The 24611-nt window shown below is 43.1% G+C and overlaps 1 protein-coding gene across 2 annotated transcripts in view; it reads right to left on the bottom strand.

Annotated features, from left to right (window-relative positions):
• Window positions 1–24611, bottom strand: part of raph1a (Ras association (RalGDS/AF-6) and pleckstrin homology domains 1a) — a 60776-nt gene that overhangs the window by 20390 nt on the left and 15775 nt on the right. Inside the window, exons 2-9 of one of the 2 annotated variants that reach the window (XM_076746480.1) lie at window positions 21473–21537; window positions 11080–11214; window positions 10821–10929; window positions 10558–10697; window positions 10102–10365; window positions 8888–9040; window positions 8428–8604; window positions 3516–3590 (exon numbers count right to left, since the gene is read on the bottom strand). In XM_076746480.1, coding sequence (XP_076602595.1) covers window positions 3516–3590; window positions 8428–8604; window positions 8888–9040; window positions 10102–10365; window positions 10558–10697; window positions 10821–10929; window positions 11080–11214 — 1053 coding nt within the window. In that variant the 5' untranslated portion in view covers window positions 21473–21537. The remainder of the gene's footprint in view (window positions 1–3515; window positions 3591–8427; window positions 8605–8887; window positions 9041–10101; window positions 10366–10557; window positions 10698–10820; window positions 10930–11079; window positions 11215–21472; window positions 21538–24611) is intronic. The other variant, XM_076746481.1, reaches the window with a different exon arrangement.

Raw genomic sequence — 24611 nt, 5'->3', positions numbered from 1 at the left:
TCACAGGGAATGTGTCCCTCCTGAGCCGCCATAGGCTCAAAACAGAGCGAAGCGATGAGACTCTTATAGATACAGCAGAAGTGGGCCAGCAGTGTATGTGTGTGTGTGTGTGTGTGTGTGTTACACAAGACAGTGTGTGGGCAGTTTGCATTTATTGCTGAGGCAGTGTAACACTGACACAGAAACAGTATGCTACATGCAACTACACACACACACTATTGCACGCAAATAGATTCACATACACAATGCTACACACAAACAAACACACACACACACACACACACACACACAGACAGAGCTGTGCCCTGGAAGCCAAGTCCATGAGTGTGATAATTACACCTCCAGCCTAATCACTGCTGTAGGAATTAGACTGGCCCCATAGCTCATAATCTGCCTGGAATCTCAGGGCACTTCATGGCCCCTCCCCACTCTAATCTGGGACCACGAATGAAAACAAAATCAAGCAACTCAGAGGACTTTATGCCGTGAATCAGTGGAGTCAGACTTACTGCAGGAAGGAAACACTGAGCGCTGATGAGACGGGTGATCTGGGCTTGGTCCACAGCGGTTAAAAGCTGGATTTGAAGCCAGTGGCAGCTGCTCTGAGATAAATGGATCTTAAAAGTAAAGCATTAATCTGACTATATTCACTTAATTTGGACCCACTGTGCCCTGAGTGATGTCTGGAGCCAGGATTGTGCTGTTACTAAAAATCCAATACTGCCCAACACAATGCATCCGTTTTGGAAACAGTGCATCCGTTTGGAAAAGTGTGCACTGTGCAATTTGATAATTCAGGGATGTCCAATAGATTATTAAGTATGGTAGCCTACAGGGATCTGCTTGATCCAAAAAGTCAATGTGACCCCACGAAATTTAAGGAATTCAAGCAATTCTTCTCCAAACTGAAAAGGCTGATAAAATGACAAGGACTTGGAGCAGACTGAAACGTTTGTATGCTGCCATGATGAAGACAGCCAAAGACAAGACACGTCCACAGGAGACAGCCCATTGGCAGCCAGCCGCTGTGAGTGTGTGTGTGTGTGTGTGTGTGTGTGTGTGTGTGCGTGGGCACTGGGCACGTGTGCATATATGATCACCTCGTCTCTGCACCAAAGAGGATTATCCCCACAGAGCTGGCACATTCATCTAACATCCAATCAAAGTGCCTTATGTGCTTTATCATCCAATCAAATCACGACACTGCTGATCCAATCAGAATAAAGCCTCCTTACTCTCTCTCCACACACACACACACACACACACACACACACACACACAGATAAATAAAACTTTGCCCTTTGCCATTAAGAAGCCTACAGCTTTAGGTTAAGACCAGCAGAGACTAACATGACTGTCTCATATCATCCAGTCGTCCATCCAAGGACATTCCTCTACATTGTGTATTACAGCATCAGTAATTCAGAACAGATATAACTCCTCAAAACTGTAACCACATATTTTCTCTGACGTTCAAATCTTGTTTGGTTTATTTTGTCATGTTGTATATGAGGTATTTCTCCATCCAGAGCGGAGGAAGGGCTGATGTCCACCAGTGTCCTGGTCTGGGTTAAACAACAACACCACCACCAACAACAATTAGAGTAGTAGCTAGTCCAATTATCGGCATTGATCTGCGTTAGCTAGCATCAGACTCATCTACTAAGCTCCATTACAGCAACTGGCTGAGTTCCAAACACTCATTCCCCAACAGAGCAAACCAATGCCGTTTAACAGCTTCCTCTCAGGTCACTGCTGCACGCTGTAAACTACACACTGCACACCCGGAACACACTGGAGGTGAACGTAACGATTCTTGGGCAAAGAAGAATTCATTGGGATCCGGGATCCAGCACTGTGTCCAACAGTAAAATAACGTTATGCCTCCCTTTAGGCCCAGCAATGCTGTTTAGAAATAGGTGCAATAAAAAGCACCATGGGCAAGGAGTCATGGTCTCATGGCAGAAAATGAGCAGAGCTGAGAAGTATTGATCCTATGTGCAATAATGCAGCCGTCAAATAAGAGATGAAGGGAACACATGAGCATCACTCAATTGATTTTCGTGAATAAAAGCAGACACAGAAGCGCTGTTGCACTTACCTTCACTTAGTTTCATAAAACATGACTAAATAACTCTGACATCATCGTTACTGTTATCATCATCCCAAACATTTCATCAGAAGCAAACAGTGATGCTGAAACAGTCTTACAGCACAATCACACAGGGTGTGTGTTAGCGGCTGAGGCTAGTGGAAGGAGTCAGGTGCCTTCCATCACTGACACTTTGTCTCTCCACTGTCCAATTAGGGCCAAGACTGCTATGACAACTGTATGTACAACAAACACAACAGATCAGTCTGGCCTTTGTGATTTGATATGCAAATCGCACAAATGTGAAGCCTGCAGTGGTTTCCAACAACACTTCAGTATAGAATACTATCACAGGCAAAGTGGTGGAGCGCAGTGAGTGCAGGCATGCTAGCAGAACTTGTGCTTCTTTTTTTACAATGACTCCTGTGTGATTGCATCCTTGTAAGACTCTTCAGTCCTGTCAGCCACTGGCACATCATAGCAATGAACGTGTCACATATCGCACACAGTGCACATGGAGTCAGGTGCAGTTTGCTTTCACTCATGCCTTTTCTTCTTCCTAAACAAAGCAAATCTTCATGCTTCATAGAGAAAAAAAAAAACAAAACAGCCTGTGCACTCTGGCTGCAGAGAGAAAACCAACACTGTCATCACTGTAACAAACAAGAAGTGTGGCGCATGCCTCTGCTTACATGAGGAATGTTGCTCCACACAAATGCACAGGTGAACACAGTCATGGCCAGTATTCACAAAGCTTTACAGATTGACGGCCATTTTTGATTAAAATTGCATATTTTGTATCTACCTGTGTGCCCGACTGTGAATGAAACAAGATGCAAGTAAAAAGGAAGCAAACGTTTCTCCATGAAATCAATAATGCTGTGATTTACACTACAAAGGCCTTTTGAAGTACGTTTTTTCATTTGTGTTTCTGGACTATAATTGAAATTATTTCACTAATGGTCATGCATGGAAATCAAGTTGCTGTTCAATTCTATTTCAGAGTCTGTTCAGTCATTAGAAACTTGACCAATGCGTCTGACATCTCCTGCGAATTTTGACTCATTCCACATGATGACAAACCAGATGAACACAAACAGGTTGGCTACAGTTGCACTAGTTTCAAACAGTAAACTGGACCAGCTAATTTTCCACGAAAGTGAGAGTTCTCTGATACTGCCTGGGGACACCAAGTTGTATTACAGCCTCTGTAAAGCTTTGGGATTATACACTGGCATACTGCTGCCAAACAGGACACGTCACGGCGCTGTGCATCACACTAACACACACAAACTGGTTTCTGAGAGGAGATGGTGAAAGAGGGAGAAGCATCCCAAGCAAAACCACATGCATGCTCATTTCCTCATGCATAGACACAGACAGGGGGACAGGGTGTTGCCATGCATGAGGAGGTTGGTGTCACCTTGGTCAGCAGGTGGGAAGGTTTTCCTGCTATGTTTCTCAGAATCAGAGAGGTTTCCCTGTCCAGATAGGAGTGCTTTAAAGAGAGAGACAGACAGAGAGAGTCCTGGTGAATTAATCTGGTGTTTGATTGACTGGAAGTGGCAGTTTAGCAGAAAGCCGTGTGGTGAAGCAGAGCTCAGCGGCAGGAAAACATCAGCATCACTGATTTAAGTGGTCAGAGATTGAAACCTGTGAAGGAGAATGGTACACATAATAAAGAGATTACAGGTATGATGGGATGGAAAAGAAATGTAAGGACACACATTAAAAACATCATATAAAGAAACTTTTGATGCTGGAGGAAACACCTTAAGGAGGAAATGCCCGTAATTTGTTGCATTTAATTACTTTTTTTGGTTTTTCTTCTGTTTTCTTGTGTGAAGCATTTTGTGCTGTCTGCTTGAAAGTTGCTATATCAATACATTTATTTTCATCACCAACACACTCAAGCAGTTATTTAGTGATGATTCCGTTTATGTGAGCTCACTTTCCTTCAAAACATTCTACCCAGATTTTATTTCCATATCTCTTTAAAGTGACGTAAAATGTCAGCCTGATAACAAGACACTTTCACTGATCATAATTTTTGAAACCTGGAGTTTGGGATTTGCTGCTCACTGCATATTTTGGCCAGATACTGTGTCTAGATAATCCTAAATAAAAGGGGGTGGAACATGGGAGGAGGCGAGGACGGACGGCCAGGTGGCGAGCACCCCAGCAGAGTGTGACAGACTGAGACTCTTTACCAATCAAGCGAATACCTTCTGAAACATGTCCCATTTTAAACCTTACTGAACTGAACTGCCTCACACAGAACTCCAATTACATTAAGTATTTAATTCTACTCATTTCAGTTTAGTTGATTTTTCTTGGACTTGACATCTAGAGGCCATGAGAGGAACTGCATTAAGAGTTTTACCATGTAACTGTGCTGCTTGTCACTTGCTTTAACCCCAGCTTGTGTAAAGGTGATCTGGTCAAGTGAAGCTGCTGTGTTGCATTCTGCTGTGCTTCCTGTTCCTGTAGGTGGAGAAATTGCTCCAATTTGTTTCATTCTTTCCTCTCTCCCTGTATGATGGCTGAACGCTGAATGTCTAAATGTGGCCCTGTGTTCATGTTTAGGCACAGAGAGTGTGAGACAGTGAGGCTACAAACTACTGGGAAGCTCACTCAGTGTTGATTATGCTGTTTGAGAACTGTGGATAAAACCAGGGCAGAGACATTTAAGGCATCCAGTGACATCTGTTGTCTCAATGTGCTTGAGACACAAACTAAAGTGGAGTGGATTCCATTTCTCTGGGATATAAAGGTTAAATAATTCAAATAGAAACGGATATGGAGCCACTACTGTTCGGAGAATGGAAGGCTCACACACAGGATTTTAACTCCAGCCCAGCAGGATACCAAGCAAATCTAAATTCATTATTCATTTGCTAAATTATTTACCATATTACTCATATTTACTGACAATGTGAATTCCAGAGACATGGGCCAAATCTGCGGCTCGGTGAGCTGGATATAACCACACACATCCATGCCGTGAGTCACCAGTTCACCCTGAGCAGGTTCCTACTGAGCAGGCTGAGGAGAGTAAGGCTGTGGTCGTCAGGGTGGAGGAAGGGTCAGAGGTCCTGTTCAGCTTTGTGATACCTTGGTCCAACGGCAGTTTGCTGATCTGTTCTGATACCTCACATATATATTTCAGAGTATTTTTGTTTTGTTCCAAACAGGAATATTGTTAATATCTGGAGCCCATCCAGTATTTTAGAAAGATAGAAAGACTGTGAAAGAAATGGGCACTTTATATTCAAACAGTGAAATATTATCTTGCTCTCATCTTTCATAATCTTGTCAGAGTGTGTGTGTGTGTGTGTGTGTGTGTGTGTGTGTGTGAGTGTGTGTGCTTCAATCACTAGAAATCATTTTATAGAAAGCATTAGTTCTTGATAACCAGAGATTAAAAATAATATTTAGGTCAAACACACACACACACACACACACACACACACGATTACGGTCAGCTTTTCCCTTTGGCCAAGATGTGACCAGCAACATCCAAGTGTGTGTGCACGTGTGTGTGTGTGTGTGTGTGTGTGTGTGTTGATCCCCTCCAGGACACTGAGCTGGTACATAGGAAGACTTTGCTTGTGTGTGTGTGTGTGTATGTGTGTGTGTGTGTGTGCTCCTTCCTGACACACACAGGGTCTGTGGTTGCACTTGTGAGTTTAAACCTCACACGCAGGCTGAATTATTAAATATTATGTGTAGGTTTCTGTTCTAACTGTGGCCTCTTCCTCCTGAACAATCTGACCTTATTTTCATTAATGATAGATGAGTAAATACTTTGACTGAATCATCAATGAGTACATGCAGGATAACCCACAATATGATCCTACAGTCATATTTATGCACATCATCGATGGTACCGGTACATAGCTCGATACTGTATATAACAATTGCTTTTGGAACAATTTCTGGTTCTATATGTGCACTAAATTGACTTTTTATAATTATTTCATTTTTAATGGTGATTTTTTTTGATAGAGACAGATGACAGGAAATGAGCAGCTACTGTATGACCTGCAACAAAACCGCCTTACCCAGGCAGCACTTACGTCTCCTTATGCTTGTCCCATCTAACAAAACAGGCTGATAAGCTTCTTCCTGCTGCCCAACATCTTTACTCCTCTTCCTCTTTAACAAATCATTTATCTTCCATTCACTGTACTGTTAATGCATCACACTGTTATCACCTGGAGGCTCATCATGAGACACTGCAGGCCTTATCCAGGCTCAGTGCTGGGAATTTCTTGTCAAATAATCTGAACTATCACGCAAAAACAGGTAGAATTTGGATTGTGTTTGTTAGTTGAAGCTGTTCATCAAACCATTACGTTCACTGGTGGTTGCTGCTGCTTGCTCGTCCCATGTGGGGGGATTTAGTGAATTCTGAATTGTTGTTATTGTCACTGCCTGGAATAGACACTCAGAGTGAGCATGTAAAGGAGAGAAAGACTCAGTGATTCAAAGTGCAGCAGTCCCAGTTTCTAATGAGCGGGACTCATGGGAGCAGCGCTCTGGGACATCGTCTCCTCTCATCTCTCTCTTTTTGTTTTCCTCTGCTTCTCTTTCTCTGCATTTCTTCTCTTTTTCTTTTCTTTTCAGCTGCGTTGCTCTTCGCTTCTCTCTATGTTTGCCCTGTAGATTCCATCCTCGCCTTTGCTTTGTTCTTTTATTACTTATATTCATTTGCTGACTCACTCTGGCCTCTCATCTCATTATTCTAATTTTACTCATTCCGTCACTCTCTTAGATTTGCTGTAGTATCTGTGTATGCACTGGATAAACTGGAGCAGTAACCCAGTTTCCTATTCACTGAACAGGGTTTGTGTTTGCAGAGCAGCTCATTGGGTTTCTTTTTTGGACTGAGAAAGGCACTAACATTAACAAGGTTTCAGGTTAAATTTCCCCAACAGCCAACAGTGTCAGAAATCACAATATAAGGTATAAAAACTCGAAAAAACCTTGTGAAATTGAAAATTTGATGTGAAAAACAATCTCTGTAATTGGCTGTTTTTTTTTTCCCCATGTTATCCTTTTCATGTTTTGCTAGTGCAGCTGCGAATTGTTCACATTTGTCTACGCAGGTGATGCAGGCAAGATTATGACCAGGCTTTTCTTGTCAGTATATTCTGGGACAGAAAAACTGAGCGGTTTTGATCTTAAAAGAAGCGAGTACACAGCCTGAAGCAGCAGAAACTGTCAGCACCACAAAGCCAGCAGCAGAAGAAAATGCCAACCAACACAAACCACTGCTGCAGCAAAACCTAAAACAACCTACAGACACTATTAAAAACTCAACAGAAAGGGAGGGCGGACCTGCTCCTGATTCGCAGCTCCGGGAAACAATAGGACTGATTTAGTAACATTTTGTAGCAGTTGGGAGAAAAATTTGACTTGAAACCTGAAAAGACACTTTGGGTAAATGATATATCTATTTGGAAAAACAACTTATTTCAAAATCTTGTGATTAAACACATAACATTTTACAATCATCTCTTTTAAACTGTGGTTCCCACATTGCAGCCAGCAGCTGAATGATGACTGAAAACCAACCAGCAGTGAACATCTGCTCTTATTACTGTGTGTGCTGTGACTGTCACATGGTAATGCACTTTCAAACGCAGAGCACGTCTGCACTGCATTCACAAGCAGACCAAAGATCATTCCAACTAAAACCTGCTCAAAGACAACAGGCGGTAAAGTAAAAGTCATGTAAAGCATATATGACCCTCACATGGTCCTTTACATTCTGACCCTCTCAGTCGCCCCTTCTAAAACTGCATGTGTGCTAATGATTTTTCCTGTATTTTAAATGCAGCTATCATCTGAAACACATAATCCCTTCATAATCATCTTGAAATGATAGCAGACTCAGCATAATCCTGGTCAGCGGACAGGCTTTAGTGAGATAAATGCAGTCAAAGCAGCATCAGTCCCGCTGCTAAACACCTGAAACATGAAACCGGCGCTGAGGTAGACTGCTGTGACGGGCTCCTCCTGTCAGCACTATGAGAATCATTCCTAAGAGGGTTTTGTGTTTAATGGCCACATTAGCTAGCTAGCCATAGCATCTGCTTAGGTAACAAGCTCATATTTCAGACTAACCCATTAGCTAATATGCCTTATAGACCATCAGCATGTTTGCTAAATGAGGCTGCTGGTTAGTTGAAACCTCCCGTTAGGAAGGTTACAATCAGAGAAGTGTTTCTTTTATTTAGCCAGCTTTCACTGCTATATATGGGCTGGACAAAATAATAGAAATGAAACATGAACATCATTCATTCATTTTGTTCATAAAAAGTATGTACCTCTGTGTTGTGATGACCTTGACTGGCTCCAGCTGAGGGAGTAGCTGAAGGCTGCTGACTGTCCGACTCATTGGAGCGAAGCACGCTGTCCAAAGAATCCATGGAAGAGGCAGAGTTCACAGAAACCCCGGATGCCGAGGTGATGGAGGAGCGCGACGAGTGAACAATAGAACGCACCTAAAGTGGCACAACAGGAGGAAGACAAGAGAAATGACAGGCATGTCATTCTCAAAGCCCAAGAAACATAGAAGTCAGGTGGAGACTTAATGGCCCCAAATGATTGATAGAATTGATATAAAGTTGATAAGCTCAAAATATTGATTTGGTTCTATGGGGGAATGTAGTTTGAGATACAACTGTTCAAGCACTCTTGTGGTAAATAAATTTGATTTTTGACACATTTTAATCAAAAACTGTTAGAAGGAGGTCGAATAAAAAGGCTGAGGTGACTTTAATTTACCTCATGTTCACTGACTGTGCCAACCGATCCTGTGCGTCGGTGCTGGCGCTGAGACGATCCAGGCCGTCGCATTGTGGCTGACGTATAGGAGGAGGCGGAGCTAAGAGAGTGGGAGGAGGTCTGACGAGCTGCTTCATCCATACTGAGAGAGGCCTGATGGGTAAACAGACAGGACAGGTATCAGAGGTTGGGCTCATAGATCGTACAAAACAAACAGGAGCGAGCACAGAGGATTTTAGCAGGTGCTTTGGCCCAACAACATAACGCAGATTTCACACCATCAAGGAAATATGTCCTCCCACACATATAATGCTGGCAAAACTCTGGATGAATCAATCTTTCAAATCTCATCAAAATGTTCTAGTGCTGCTTCTTTCCCAAATTAAGAATCTGTGTATCTCACTGCGTCGAACTCAATGGAATCATTTGTATGTAAGGTCACATGAAGCCAGGGATTGCTGCAATGCCAAAGCTGGCGGCCCAGCAACACTGAATGAATATAACTGACAGTCTCAGAGACTCAAACAGAAGAAGAAACTTTATTTACATTTGGCCATTACCCAAACAGCTTAAAATCATCAGTGCATGCCATGTTAGCACGGCATAGCTGTTGAGTTTCGTCTGGACTGAAAGCTCCACTGTACTGACCTTGTTGCTAAACTTGGGTACTAATTCTTATGAAGTGGTGAATAACTGAATGTCTTTGAATAGTTCTCAGTGAATACAGAATATGTTGGTGTTGTGGTTGCTCCTTGATGCTTTGATGGCTGTTTGCAACACTGGAATGTTTCAATACACCACCGGTTTCTGGTTTTCGACCAGACAATCCCACACAACAGGAAAAAACAGCATCTAAAAGGTTGCAGCAAAGTACTGAACACAGTTGGGAGGAAGCCCATTGTTCAACCGCAAACACACTGAAGCAAGTTTCCTTCTCTGCTGAGCAGCAGCTAAGGCTCTGCCTCCAATTCCCCCTGACCTATTTCTGCTGGTTTGCAGTATTAAGAGAGCCCACTGTGTCCCTTTATGCCTGGATTTCTCCAGACTTCCATGAGCCTGATGAGGCAGCGGTTGGTTTACTTACAGTCAGAAATGTGGTTCACTGTGTTATAAAACCAAAGTTGGGTTTTTTTGAGGAATATGATATTTTGCTGAAATAAATGATGGATATAAAAACACCAAGCACACACACTTATATTTATACTGCATTTCACCTTCTCCAGTTGGGCAGTGATGTCATCAAGACTGAAGTTAGAGGCCAGCGCCGGCCTCCCATGATGCCCGGTGGGAGCTCTGATAGTGCCAGCTGGTGATGCTCTTGTGCTGCTGCTGCTGCTGCTTGCCCCACTGCTGCCCCCACCACCACTAACACTATTACTGCTGCTTCCTCCACCTCCACCCCCACCACCACCACCACCGCTGCTGCTCCCTGCTGGCTGCTGCCTGCTGCTGCGGCCTGCAGGGGGCTTCTGACGGACCTGGAGATGCAAAGAAGGAGCACGTATAGACTCACTGAAAGCTAGCTGACCACACAGAACAAAATGTGTCATTTAAGAACAAAAAAGCAATTTATAATTGAAGTTATTTTAATGAAGTGGCAGAATAGACAAACTTCTGATGAGGTTTGGGTGATAAGATACAGTACATAAGATGCAGATGTGAATGTGCACCTTGGTGTCGGTCAACCCCAGGCGAGCCATGCTGCCAGCGCTGTTGGGTTTGGTGTTGATGGTGCTGAGCTCCTGCTCGATGGAGCAGAGATCAGCCATGAGAGCGTCGAGGTCCACGTTCTCCCCCTGATTCAATGCCTCTGCAGACACAGAGAAATCAGAATGTGAGAAATCAGAATGTGAGATAAGACCAAAGCAGACCGAGAGAGGAAACGTGTGTGTTTTAAAAGTTATCAAACTGCAGGGGAACTGGAGTGCCTGACCGTTGATGTTGTAGATGGAGAATCTGTAGGAGAAGTTGGCCATGTTAGTCTCTTGTCTGAGGGGAGCTTTCTGCTGAGGGGGCTGCTCTGGGCGTCCATCATCCAGACTCTGGATAGACAAAGAGAAAATAAATGTGTGCAACACCTCTTCAGATTTTAGGCTAACAATACAGGCTTGCTCATTGGCACAACAGTACAGCAATGCATCCACTGTCTGTCTACATGTCAGATCAGCTCTGAGCCTCCCTGCTGTCTGTACCTGCGTGAGTTTGTCCAGCTCTCCCAGCCAGGCTCCAAACATCTTATCCAGGTCCTGGTCCTCCTTATCGCTGTCCTCTTCCTCCTCCTCCTCTTCCTCCCTGACCTCAACCTCCTCATCTGACAACTGATCCATCTACGGAGATGACAAAAGGGAGAAGTAGAGAGAAGGGAAAGAAAAGAAATGGCAGGAGAAAGAGATGCTGGTCAGTCTTTCTGCAGTTTCAGGGCAGAGTGTGATCTGTCAGCTCTATCTAGTGGCCAACAGTCTGCACTACACTACATTCTGATTTCACATTCTCTCTCTCTCCTTCTCAAGTAAACAGCAGAAAGTGCTTCAGCTCCTGGATCATCATGCGATAAGGAAGTCAAGGGTCACGGCGCCCTGACACCGTGGATCCAAATACTCTGGAACTCGGTTGACTTCTCGAAACCTTTGTAAAGCTTCTTGGCACTGGCATTACAATAAATTTGAAAGCTGTACTTAAAATCCAAAAATAACAATAAAAGCCTGTTTGTGACAGATGACAGCTGGTGAGAGTTAGTAAAATGTAATACTGACAGACTCTGAAACAAAAGGAATTTAACAGTTAAAGAAACAAAGCACAGCTGCATGTAATAAATCAGACAAACTGTAGACTGAAGTGTGTATGAACCATGTAACATTTCGCTCCAGAGTATAAAAACCACTGAAAACTACTCCCCACATTGTCCAAAATGCTATCAACATTCCTGATCCCCAACTGAAGGTTTCTAATAATTTGGCCGACCCTCTGACCTTTCCTCCAGCACCACTGGCAGGTCATTCACAACAAAGACCAAAATCAAAAGGCCAGTATGAACTTCACAGAGCTTGTTTATTCCCCCAGCAAGTGAACGTCTATGACTGGCAAATAAGTCAACATTACCAATGTTGCCAGTGTTTGCAGGAAGACGGCACAGTCTGTTCCACAGTCTAAAAGTAATAATCATGAACAGGATTTATAAGACAGGAATACAAGAAGTGAGAGACTAAGACAGTGTGTGTGTTAGATGAGAAGATCCATACCACTGTCACGTCTGTGTGTGACAGACTGTATGAAGCTGTTAGCATAGCTTAGCGAGCCTAGCCTGTGCCTGATCTGCACAGAAACCACCAGTGTAAAAGCAGCATGTTGTGGTTTTAAGGGGTATTATGTGACGGATTATGTCTTGTCATCACATTGAGGATCTTAACCTTTGGACAGAGGCAGGCTTGCCATGTTTCCAGTCTTCTGGCTCAGTTAACCGTCTCCTGGTTGTAGTTTCCTATCTGACAGACAGACATGAGAGTGGTATGGTTTATTCTTCCCTGCGTCTCTGCATTAAATGTTTTCAAATGTCTTCGTATATCCCAAATGTACGACAATAAACCACCTAGAATCTTCTCTCCCTGTGGAACATCCACCCTGGATTTGGGGGTGTTTACATACATTTATCCAGTGGGTTGAGTGGTGATCTGATCCAGTCATGTAGGACGACCTGCTGACCTCACCTGTCTTTAACAGGCACTTGCAGTTCGCCTGTGATTCACAGCAGTGAGTGTGACGATCCTGTGGTTTGGAAATGTGCTCTGGATATCAGCAGGCGAGAATGTTTACATTTCCAAAAGAGCATGGTTGCCACGATCTGATCAATAATCAAATCAATATCATCCTCTCCTCTGCACCTCCTCCCCTCTTTCCTCATCTCCGCTTAATCATTTCTCTCCCATCTCACCTCCCTTCTGTAGCTCTACTTCTCTCTGCTCTCCTCCTCCACCGTTCTATACTCCCGTCTCTCCTCACCTCCTCCTTTTCCTCTCCTCCAGATCTCCACCCAGGCGACCCCAGAGTATTGCCCAGGGCACAGTGTGCTATTCCTGGGTAAGCGTTTTGTTGTCGCCCCCCTGTCCCTCTCTGGGGAGAGACAGCCAGCCAACACACACACACACAAGATTAGAGAGCAGAATGTCACACACCCACATACAAACACATTGAAAAACACACCACACACACACACACACACACACACACACACACACACACACACACACACACACACACACTGTGAGGAGTGGTGCTACAATTAGATCCCTGTGGTTAGCAAGGTCTGTCATTTAGGCTAGAGGATAAGGCAAATGTGTGTGTGTGTGTGTGTGTGTGTGTGTGTGTGTGTGTGTGTGTGTGTGTGTGTGTGTGTGTGTTTGACTGCTGAGGGACTAGAGGAGCGTTGTGAAAACTCTCACAGCTGCGCTCTTGTACAACAATCTGCTGTTTCCACACAGGCGAATGTTAGATGCCGGCCAACAAATGAACCTTTTTTCTTTGCAGGCACAATCTGAATGAGAAGAAAATTCCCTTCACGTCGCATCTGACCTCCGCTGGCTTTATCTCGAGAGGAAACGTGGAAGCTCCGACCTGCAAAAACTGCTCGACACAAATCTGATTCCAGCCCTTTGAGCTCATCGTTTGGTTATTATGGCCTCTCGTGGCTTGCATTATTAACCTTACTTCCACCAAACAAGAGACAGACAGTTAGTGACAAGCTGGTGAACACTGTGAAGCATTTAGCAGCTAAACAGCCAGAGATGTCCCTCAGGAACTGGTGGAGGCCCAAACAGAGCTAATGGGAAAAATAAAAAAAATTTGATTTGTCAAGTAGAAGAAGTAAAGAAATGCTAAGGCTGCTCTAGGTGTGCTCGATGTGTAAATCAATTACTAGTATTTTAAAGAACATATATTCATTAAAGTTACTGGATTTTGTTCAAACAAAAAAAATAAGTAAGTAAATAAGTAAATTATATGTTAAACATGCTTCTGAATAGTCAAATATACAGTATTTATATTAATATTAAAGTAATAGAATCACACTTTATATTTTATCCATATCCACCCGGCTTATCTTTGTGTATTTGTACAGAGAAATACCGTGATAGTTTATACGTATCTACTGTATATAAACAAAGTGTGTGCATACTCAGATGGAGCCCAAGCAAGCCAACATATACACATGTGTATGGACCCCTTTTCTGGGGGTTGTCCAATGGAATTCTGGGAAATGCAGGACAAATAGAGACACACTGTACAATGTTAAGGGTGAGCATACTTCAGGTTTGGCATGTTTTAGTCAATTTACACCCCATCTGAGCATTTCTCTAATCGTATCCTTGGCTTACTGTTTTGCTTTCCTCCTGTACCTGACGGGCAATGATTCCTTTTGCTTCACTACAGTAAGAAATTAAGTTTCAGAGAAAGCGAGAGGGCTAACAGTCAGTCCCTGTTACTTATTTTTTAGAAATTATCACCACTTGACGATGTAGATGCCAGCAGGGACAGAAGCCTCAGACCTAATTTTGGTGTATTCATGGAAGCTATGGTGTCTGAAGAAAAGCAAAATAAACTGATGTGTCAACCCAAAGAGAAAAAAAACAAAGGTCAGACATTGAAGGATCACATGCATTTGGCCATCTCTGTGTGATACTGGTTGTTGCTCAGCTGTAGAACACTGACTCTCTCGTGCCAGACTGTAGTTGAATGCACCACCAGAAAGTCTTAAAACCAGCACTCTGTCAACCTCTGTTCTCTGTCAAACAGAGCTGAGACAGCAAGTCGTCCTGATGGGCTAAAAGTGCTGTGCGTGTGTGTGTCCAAAGTAAACAGTAATTACTTTGCTGCTGCAGCCACACTCCTCCTGTCTGTCAGACTCAAACCATGCAATCATACTCCCATCCTTCACTCCTCCTACTACCATTTTTTTCTTTCCCTTAATTTCTCTCCCTGCTTCCTTATATATGACTGTTTTTCCTCCCCCATGTCTCATTCCTTATTCTACTCACCCTTCTCCCTCCTATCATTTGCTTTATCTCTCCTCTATTTTAATCAGGGTGAGTGAGACAGTAAATAGAAAATTTATTACTGCAGTTTCTTTATCTCCTGTAGCAACGATAAGCATAGACTCTAGAGGAGAGGAGAGGAGAGGAGAGTAAAAGAGAGGAGAGGAGGATAAACTACACTGTTGGCAACTGTTTCTGCTCCCTCTTGACTCTACCAGCATCTGCTGCTTTAGTGCCCTTGAGCACACACTGCATCTCTACTGGGCAGCTCCCAGTTTCCCACAGAGCCTCAACTGGTCCACTGCCACAACAAAACTACAACAGAAAAGGCTCTAAAGTTCCTTCAACGGCATTCAATGTGGCCTGTTCCCACGGCTCTATATCAGGACATCACACACACTCTGTCACACTGTAAAACACACACACACACACACACACACACACACACACACACACACACACTGGTATTTTTAGGCCTGGTTGTTAGTTTTTTGTGAAGTGAAGCTATAAATCAGATTCAGAGAAAAAAAGTAATGAGTAAATCTAGACAGTAAGTTGAGATGTTTCTCTCTCTCTCTCTCTCACACACACACACACACACACACACACACACACACACACGCTCTAAAGCACTGCCTGTTAAAAGAACTGACCACTTTCTGAACTTCTGAGAAAACATGTCCTTCCTTATCTTAACAGTCAGAAGTTGATTTTGTTACATGAACACTTCACTTCTTTTGTCTATTTGATTTTTGGGGTGTTTTCCACTTTTTGTAGTCATTTTTCTTTTTCTTTCCCTTGCTGACAATAAAGGAAATCACATTTGACATTAAAGAAAAAAACAAGTCGAAGAAATGTTTTGTTTCATTTCCATGCAGACTTTAAGCTTTAATGTCATCCTTCATGCTCAACTCCACGCTGTAAATAAAACACACACACAGCCTGTGCATGTGTGTGCGCCAGCGTCTCGCCAGGGTACATAATAAGCCCCAGGATTCACACTGTGACATCAATTACAGGAGCTGTGTGTGTGTGTGTGTGTGTGTGTGTGTGTGTGTGTGTGTGTGTGTGAGGCCTGAGGGCTGCCAGGTCAGACAGTGATTCTGCAGTGAAACTGTTTGATGCCTGCTGCTCTCTCTTTCACACAGGTGACATTCATATTATGGGAGTGTCCCTGCTTGGCTCATGTCATAGACTGGTAGTCAGCTAAGACTCTGAGTGTGTAGCAACCCGGAGAACAGAGAGGACTCTCAAGATGCTGCATAATCAGAAGTCAAGACCCAGACTTCATCTATCTGATCCAACATAAGAACAACAGTAACCACACTTTGAACATGCTTTGAGGAACAGTGAGTACTGCATGTCTCTAACACAAGTTCTCACAAGCTCTGTCATGTGACACAGTTTTCGGGGAGGGTTATTTTTGAATAGCATTTGATTATGACTGACTAGTGCAGCCTGACTTCCTTTCAATGGAAGTATATGTAATAGTATTGCAAAAACAAACAAACAAACAAACAAAACATTACAATGCCCTCTTTCGAACATCTATCTTTCTTTAAGTATTAACGTCGAAGATTTTCATTTTAAGAAATGTCTGTTTAGTCACTATCTATCAGCGAATGAGATCGCACAATTGAGTGCATCCATGGGATGTTGGAATAATCAGAAAAATTTGTACCTGACTGAGAAAATTTGTGTGGACAACTTGGAAAGTTGGTAAAAATTACAGTATGTGACTTGCTGACTATATGTGCAGAAAGAAGACAAAAGTAAATGTTTGGCTGATGGTAAGAACAAGGCAGAGTGTTTCTACAGGTTATAAAAAGACTCAATACACATAGCATATGGAGCCCCCATTTCTTTCCAATACTGGTAACACTGGTGGGCACACTTTTTGTTTTTTTGTAAAATCATCATTTTTTTTTTTAAGATTTCTGGCTTTATACCTGCTACACTGCACAAAAGACACTTTTCAGTTCATCCTACTTCTACCAATGATTGTGGTATTTCCATAGAGGTGCAGGCAAGAAACACCACAACTTCAGGTTCAGAATCATGAAGCAGTGACAGGAAATGCAATGTGTTTGTCAGTGAGATGGATACTGACCACTACTGTTCAATAAAAATGTGCCTACAAAACAAGACAAACAGTCATTTTTTTAACAGCAGCTCAGTCTGAAACATTGCAGCTAGTGATGGAACATGAAGGAGCAGCCACAGTGAGCTGTTCGATGAAGAGCTGCAGGCGACAGGCTGCACACCTCGAGCTTCTCATCGAAGTAACAGCTCCTTTCACCGTGTCCTGCTGTCGACAGACTGAGAATGATGGGAAAAGACATTATCATTATCATTAAATTATTGCCTGACTTCTTTGTTTTGCTGCCCCTAGACTTGTGGGACCTGTAGTCTTAAGCAGCACCTGCTGTTACCACCAGTAACCACAGATCTGTGAAAAGAGTAAGGAGCACATGAATGCCAACAAGCTATTGCTAACACACAAGCTAGTCATGCTGAAAAGCCCGGCTGCCCACTTGCTAAATGGTGAAAGATTCAGTAATTAGCTAAAATACACAAAACCACCACCATGTTTTTTCTTCACAGACTTTGTCTCTTACAGTAATTCGTGACTGAGCATGGCCAAACAGAACAGAAACATTTCACTGGCATCACACAGGAAGAAGAAAGGAGAGAGGCAGAGGAAGCAGAGGACGAGCGAGGAGCCGCCTGCTGATCCAGCACAGCAACAATGAAATCACTTCCCCTGAGACCAACAGGAGGGATTACATCATTTCCTTTTTGTTTCCCTGCCTCGTATCGACATCTGCCTCTGTCTCTCAATACGAGGAAGGGAGATTAATACAGAGAAGGAGTGGGAGGTAGAGACAGACGGTGTGTTCTGTGGTGCTCTGAGTTTACTCTGCTCAGCTACACTCGGCCCATCTTTTACTCTAAATACTTCACACTACTGCAACCTGCCTGCTGACCAGCACTGCTTGCCACAGTGTGTTTTCTCTTCTTTGACAGAGGAGTGCAACTAACCCACTGAATTAATACACACAGGGATAGGGTTAACACACACACACACACACACACACACACACACACACACACACACACACACACACAGTGGTGTGTTCCAGATGTGGGGACAGAACAAATGAGTTCTATTTTTGCTTCAGAAGAAACAAACAAGAGGCAGCAGGAAGTTGATTCCACTGTAGCTGAATGGATTTACCATGGATATCATGTGGGAGAGTCACCCTTGCTGCCAATTTGCTCCTGTGGCCTAAAACAGGAGCAAACTGACCCCAAGGGGTGGCCCCATAGACAAACAGACTGGAGGATGAGGTGACACTACATGTGTGGCAGAGTTTCACGAGCTGCCCCACATACTGGAAAGTGGAGGCACTTGGTGCTGTCAGAGGATGATCAAAACGGTTTATCAGGTGGTTAGCAAGAAATGATCAGAGATTTACATGACAGTTTCCCTTATTTCTTAGCCTAAAGGCCTGGTCACACTAACATTTAAGAAGAATCAGCTGATTTCAATGGGTAGGGTTCATTTATACATTTGCTCACAGGAGTGAAGTCAGTCTGCTTTGCCATGGACACATGGCAAACTGTCTGCCTATGAGGGGACAGAGAGCTGGAGATTCCAAAATGCAGGAAGCTACTTTAGCTTATCAGCTGTGTGTGTGAGTGTAAACCACCACAAAAAAGAGGGTTTCAACAGCCACCAGACAGGAATCAATCGTACACAGCTGTCAACGTGTCTATAAGCTGTGAACCTTTTGTACATTAGCTTATGGGCTTGCTAACAGTTACCATGGTAGCAAGCTTGGACAGCTTTTGACACAATTGTTCCTAGTTTGCAAGTGTGTTTGCATTAAGTCACCGGTTACAGTACGGTACATTAGACCCCTCAGTTTCATTTTGTGACATTATGCTACCATTACAGGAAAATTCAGGGTATCCTCATCCCTGGAGACAATGGCTGTACCAAACTTCATGGTAATCCACAATAAAGCTGATGAGACATTTCACTTTCCACTGACATTGCAGTCCTTGAAGCAGTTGTACCACCATAGCATGAGTATTGTTCAAAACATGTATGTGTGGTGTTCCACTGGTGCACTCAGCTTCAATCACAGTCAGTTTTTATTATGATAGACATTATTCTCTATGTTTTCACCTTGCTATATTTATAATTAACATAAAGCCCCAATAATAAACGTCGAAACATAAGCTACTCTTTCACAAATGCGCACATCATACACCATACACTGTAAGTACACTATACAAAATACACTGTAGTGTGTATATTTCTACGTGCACCACGTTGATATGATCATCAGTACAGATCAAGCGGTGCAGTAAATGCAGCTTTGCATGCAGCTTAACTCCCTCCAAAACTGACTGATAACAGGGCAGCATCCCACACATATACGCCCTCTCACACACGCACGCACACGCGCACACGCGCACACACACACACACACACACACACACACACGCACACACACTCTTCCTTTAAGTTTCTCAAACTGTGTGATCTCAACATCTCACCGACCAACATTCCTAAGTGTTCCTAAACCACCTCCAAGCCAAAACAAATGGAGATTTTTGTTAATCTTAGAAGTTCATTCACGACCTTGGACACAGCAGTAAGACAGATTTGTGTCTGAATGCTTACTCTGAGTCATCACTTTGGGTCGAGTAACACTTGATTTCTGCATTTTACTTTGATTTGACATTTCATTTGTTTGAGGTTCCTGGCTGTTCTGATCCATATGCTCTATAGATTTTTTACTATACCTTGTCTGCAGTTATATCAAGCGGTAAATGGACTGCATTTACAATACAGAGCACTTTTCTAGCCTACCACCTGAAGCGCTTTGCAACACATGCCGCATTCACCCGTTAACACTCACACACGCACACACCGACAGCACAGGCATCAGGAGCAGTTTGGGGTTCAGTATCTTGCCCGAGGACACCTCGACATGCAGACAGGAGGGAGGAGCTGCTCTAACTCCTGAGCCACGGCCGCCCCACAGGTTGTGTTGGAGGGAAAACGCTGTGCAAAAATCTGCATGAATAAAGCCAATCTCCATTTGTTTTGTACTTCACATTCAAAGCAATAATTCCATCACCATTTGATTCCTTTGTATATAATGGTGCCTTTCAATCTGACTGTCTATTGTTTCAACAGCATTTCTCTATAAAAAAAAAAGTCTCTTTTGCTGATGCTTAATTATCTTAAAAAATGGCTTTTTAGCATCGTAACAATTTGTTACTTGTACCCTTGGAACCACTGGCAAAAGCTAACTGGCAAGCACGAGGTCCCAGTATCTAACACTAACAGTAAACTGGGACGGCAAAGAAACTTCACTGTTCCGAAAAAAAGAAAATAAAATTCCATCACATAAAAGGTATCATGTCACTTTCCACTCTTCATAACAACCCCCCGCAGGCTGTAGCAGAAAATGACATGCCTCCTCTCACAAGCATCCAGGCATTAGTTTGCACTGACCACAGATTTAGAATTCCGACACTCAAGAGTTGGCGGTGGGTAAACGTGGGAGCCTCTTACCACAGAGACATTCAGGTTTCCCACAAAGCTCAACAGGGATGAAACACAAGCGTAAAGAATGCAGAAGCCTGCAAGAGGCTGGGGGTGATTGATTGTAACATTCACAACAAGAACATTTACTTTGGAAACCTTGACACAGCCTTCAAACCATCGGTTGAATGCTGGCTTGATGGTTTTTTACAACTGCTTTGATATTTATGGACTAAAAGAGGATAAGTGACATACAGGACATTAATAGAAAAATATCATACGCTGTACTTTGGATATGGCTCAAGTATGAACACAGTGGGATCATAACAAATGCTGCACAGTGCGCCCCGACCAGATGTCAGCAGACCAGTTTAAATAATATCACCATGACATTATGCCCATACTTTACAAGACTGTTGAACATCTCATTACAAAATATGGGAATTACTCTGCTTTTATAACAGTCTTCACTGGTTTCAGGCTTTCCATATGATGCTGGAATCGTGCTGCAGGGATTTGCTCCCATTCAGCTACCAGAACATTAGCAAGGTCAGTGACTCATGCAGGGTGATAAAGCCTGGCTTTAGTCTGCCTTCCAGTTCGTGTCAAAGGTGTTGGATGGGGTTGATGTCAGGGCTCTGTGCAGGCCAGTCAAGGTCTTCCACACCAAACTGGGAAACCATTTCTTATGAACCTGGCTTTGTGCACAGGGACATAATCATGTTGAAACAGGAAAGAGAGTTCTCCAAACCGTTGGGATAAAACTGCGAGAGCACCATTGTCTAAAATATAATTCTGTGTTGTATCATAAAGTTTTCTCTTCAATGGAAGTGAGGAGCCAACTCAAACAGCCCCAGACAAGAAGTACCCAAAATGTCCACATACTTTTGGGCAAATGGTGAGGCACAAAAACACTATCAAGGAATAAAGCACAGACCAGAACTTTCCACGTGACAGTGAGATATGAAATGATAAGAGTGCTTTAATGCTGTTTACCTTTGGCCTGCAAACACTGCTCAGTCCAGCTCCAACACAGCACAGAGTGGATGAATTCAATCAGCCTGCAGAGACACAGAGACAGAAAATGTTTTATTATAGATGATTGTATTTCCTTCGGACGGACGTGGAAGCAGCAGACACACGGTCTTCCTTCCTGCTGACAGGACTATATGAAAACCACACTGGGCTTCTGACAATTGGCCTTGGTTCGGATGATGTCTCAATATTTTGGGAATGTAGGTAGCCATGAATTTTTAAAGGACCCCTTTGTCCTTTTGGGGAGTACACGTGTCACAGTAAAGGTTCCACCTTTGTGGCGACCGTCCACTGGCTTGCTTCATCAAAGGTGAAAGGTGAAAACTTCCAACAACTCCAAGCACACGCACACACCTGGCAGCTGTCTACACACCAAGTGTAATGTCAGCAGGTGGCACCAGTGTGTGTGTTTCTATCATGCTGAGCAGGCTGGATGTGTGTGACCTAAAAATAACTGACAGGCAGCAACATTTAAATACACTGCAGCAGTCTCCCTCTCTCCACGCCAATGTGTCTGCGCCCCTCTTGACCCTCTGCTTTCCTTTCCAGCCACGCTGCCTCCCTTCGCCATTCGCTCCATTTTGATTTTCCTCGCTCAAATTCCTTCAGCGAGCCTCTCTTGGTCTGCATTCGCTGACTCAGCTGAAATTGGTGACATTTGACTAAATCATCGCAGACGTTATTAGAACTTCATCGAGTCAGATTCAATCATGCTGAAATCACGTCTGACCTTTTTCGGGAATTCATACACAAACACAGTGAGTGAAGAAAGTGTGTGTGTGCAAAAGTTTAATATGTTTGCGTCAGACTGAGTCTTTTGGGAGCTGCAGTGTGCATGATTTCATCTGTCACGTGGATTTGTGCGAGTGTTCATCTGTCCCCCTTCCACAAACTAGCCGTGCAATACAAATAGAGAATAATGTCAAGACATCACATGCACACAAGAAAATGACACTGTTGCAAACACACGTACGCACACACTCCTCACAATCCTTGCTTGTGTAAGATCATTAGCAGCTCTCATATGATCAGTAGCTGATGGCAGAAACAACAAGAACACTGTTGTTGGGACAAACACGCAGTTATCTGCCCCCTACCAGTGTGCTGTTCATGGGTACATCAGAACATCAACGTTAGTTAATTGACCCTCCCAGCGAAGATCATCTAAACCTGTTTGGGGATTCAAACCAACGCCTGTCCAGTGACAAGCCAACATTCAGAACCTGGACAGCTGACTGCAACATGCATCCCTATTTTAGAAACAATGCTGGCCTTATTTAACGAGATCTTACTGCAAGCAAATCTCATACAAAGACCTGAAGTAGCTTATGGTCATAGACTTCATTGTTGTCCAGAAACTATTACATAACATAAAGTGTCCAGTGCTCAGCCTGAAGGCCTTTCTTAGGTAATGAAAAGATCATGCATGGATACAAAGAATGGCTCTTCTGCCTTCACAATACGTCTAAGTGCACAGACAAGCAAGCCAAACACACTTCAACTGAAGACTGAAGACAGAGGCTGACTGTTGAAGGTTTTAGGCCTCCAGGACGCAACAGTGAAAACAGCATTGGATAAAACACAAAAAATCTGACAACAACGGCAACAAATCAAAAAAAGATGAGATACCACGAACAAGAATAAGAAAAAGGTATTGTAGAAAATGAACTAGCAAAGTAACAAAAAACTGGACTCAGAAAAGTACAGACAAACGAATCATCAGTGAAAGAACAGCGTGAAGTACCCATGGGAAATATAATACAGTAATTAGTTCAGTAAATATATAACACCCACAAGAGTCCAACAGATGATAGCAGAGTGAATGAACAGCTATCGACAATGCTGCATTGAAAACATTAGACTCAGACTGTGCCTACTGTTGTGGTTTAGTTTGCACAAAACCGATATCAGAAAAACATATTAAACATATCAAAACTAAAGAAAAAGTGTCACAAAATAGCTGAAAGAAACAGAGTAACTACAGATGGATCAGGATCTGATGTGACAAAACTCTGGCTGTCAGAATGAAACTGCTTTTGGTCTGTTTCAGGAGGGGCTGCTGTTTGACTGAAAGCAGAACGATCTGCTGTACTTAATGTATTCCTCCTTGAAGTGGTAAAGTTCAGTTGGACTGATGTGGTTGTGGCATACAACTTAACACTTCCATCTCATTCCAGGGATTAAAAACTGATTTAAAAATAACTCCTCAACCCGCTGTTTTGCAATTGCTTTCTTCACAGAAAGTATTAGGAAGAATTGTTTCGAAACCGCTCGTGGTCTGCCTTCTATAAGTAACTCTGAAGGGATTGTTGTGCTTAATGTCTTTGATTGTGGGTTAATGCTATAAATATCATTCTTTTGCGGTTTGTCTCTCAATTTCATTGACTCAGAGTTTCCCCAATAGCTTTGTGGATCATCTTTCCTGCATTGTCTTCATTGTCTTTTGTCATCCAGAGGGTTAACAGCTACGTAATTTTACCACTTTGTTGGTATTTAAGAACCCCAAAAAGACCATTTGAAGAATCAGAACTACTGAATACTAATGGCAACGGAAGATTCCACTTGACTGACATTCCCCCCTTCACAAATACAAAAATGGTCAAACCCAGGCACAAACCCCCAACCACTAACACTATATTTCAGCCAATTTTCATGTGAGGTTACATTCTAAATGATTTAATGTTTAATAGCACCTGAGAAATGGCAAATATTTCACTTGCAATTCAACAGGTTTTGGTTGGATAAACTAATACCTGGATCAGACTAGCCCAATTTTGGGACAATTTTGTCATGGCTGAGCAATTACCAGCATCGTGGACGATCGTGAGCGACAATCGGGCATTTATACCCATGTAGTGTGACATGCTAAACGACTTTGTCTCGACACGTCTAGTGTGACATTTCCCACGACATGTTCCTGAGCGTTGACCAACCGGGTGCTCTCTCCAGAGTGCAGTCACGTAACCATGGCAAAGAGGAGGAGGAGGGAGGCAGAGGTTGCTGCTGTCAGGTGGGACAATGAAAGAGAGGAAAAGTTCATTGAGCTGTAGAAAGAGTACCCCTGCCTATCTGACGTTTCCTCGAGAGAGGAGGAGATGTC

This window comes from Chaetodon auriga, chromosome 13 (assembly GCF_051107435.1).
Source record: "Chaetodon auriga isolate fChaAug3 chromosome 13, fChaAug3.hap1, whole genome shotgun sequence".
Lineage (NCBI taxonomy): Eukaryota > Metazoa > Chordata > Actinopteri > Chaetodontiformes > Chaetodontidae > Chaetodon > Chaetodon auriga.
The sequence above is the reverse complement of the archived record's forward strand: the minus strand, read 5'-3'. Positions and strand labels throughout refer to the sequence as shown.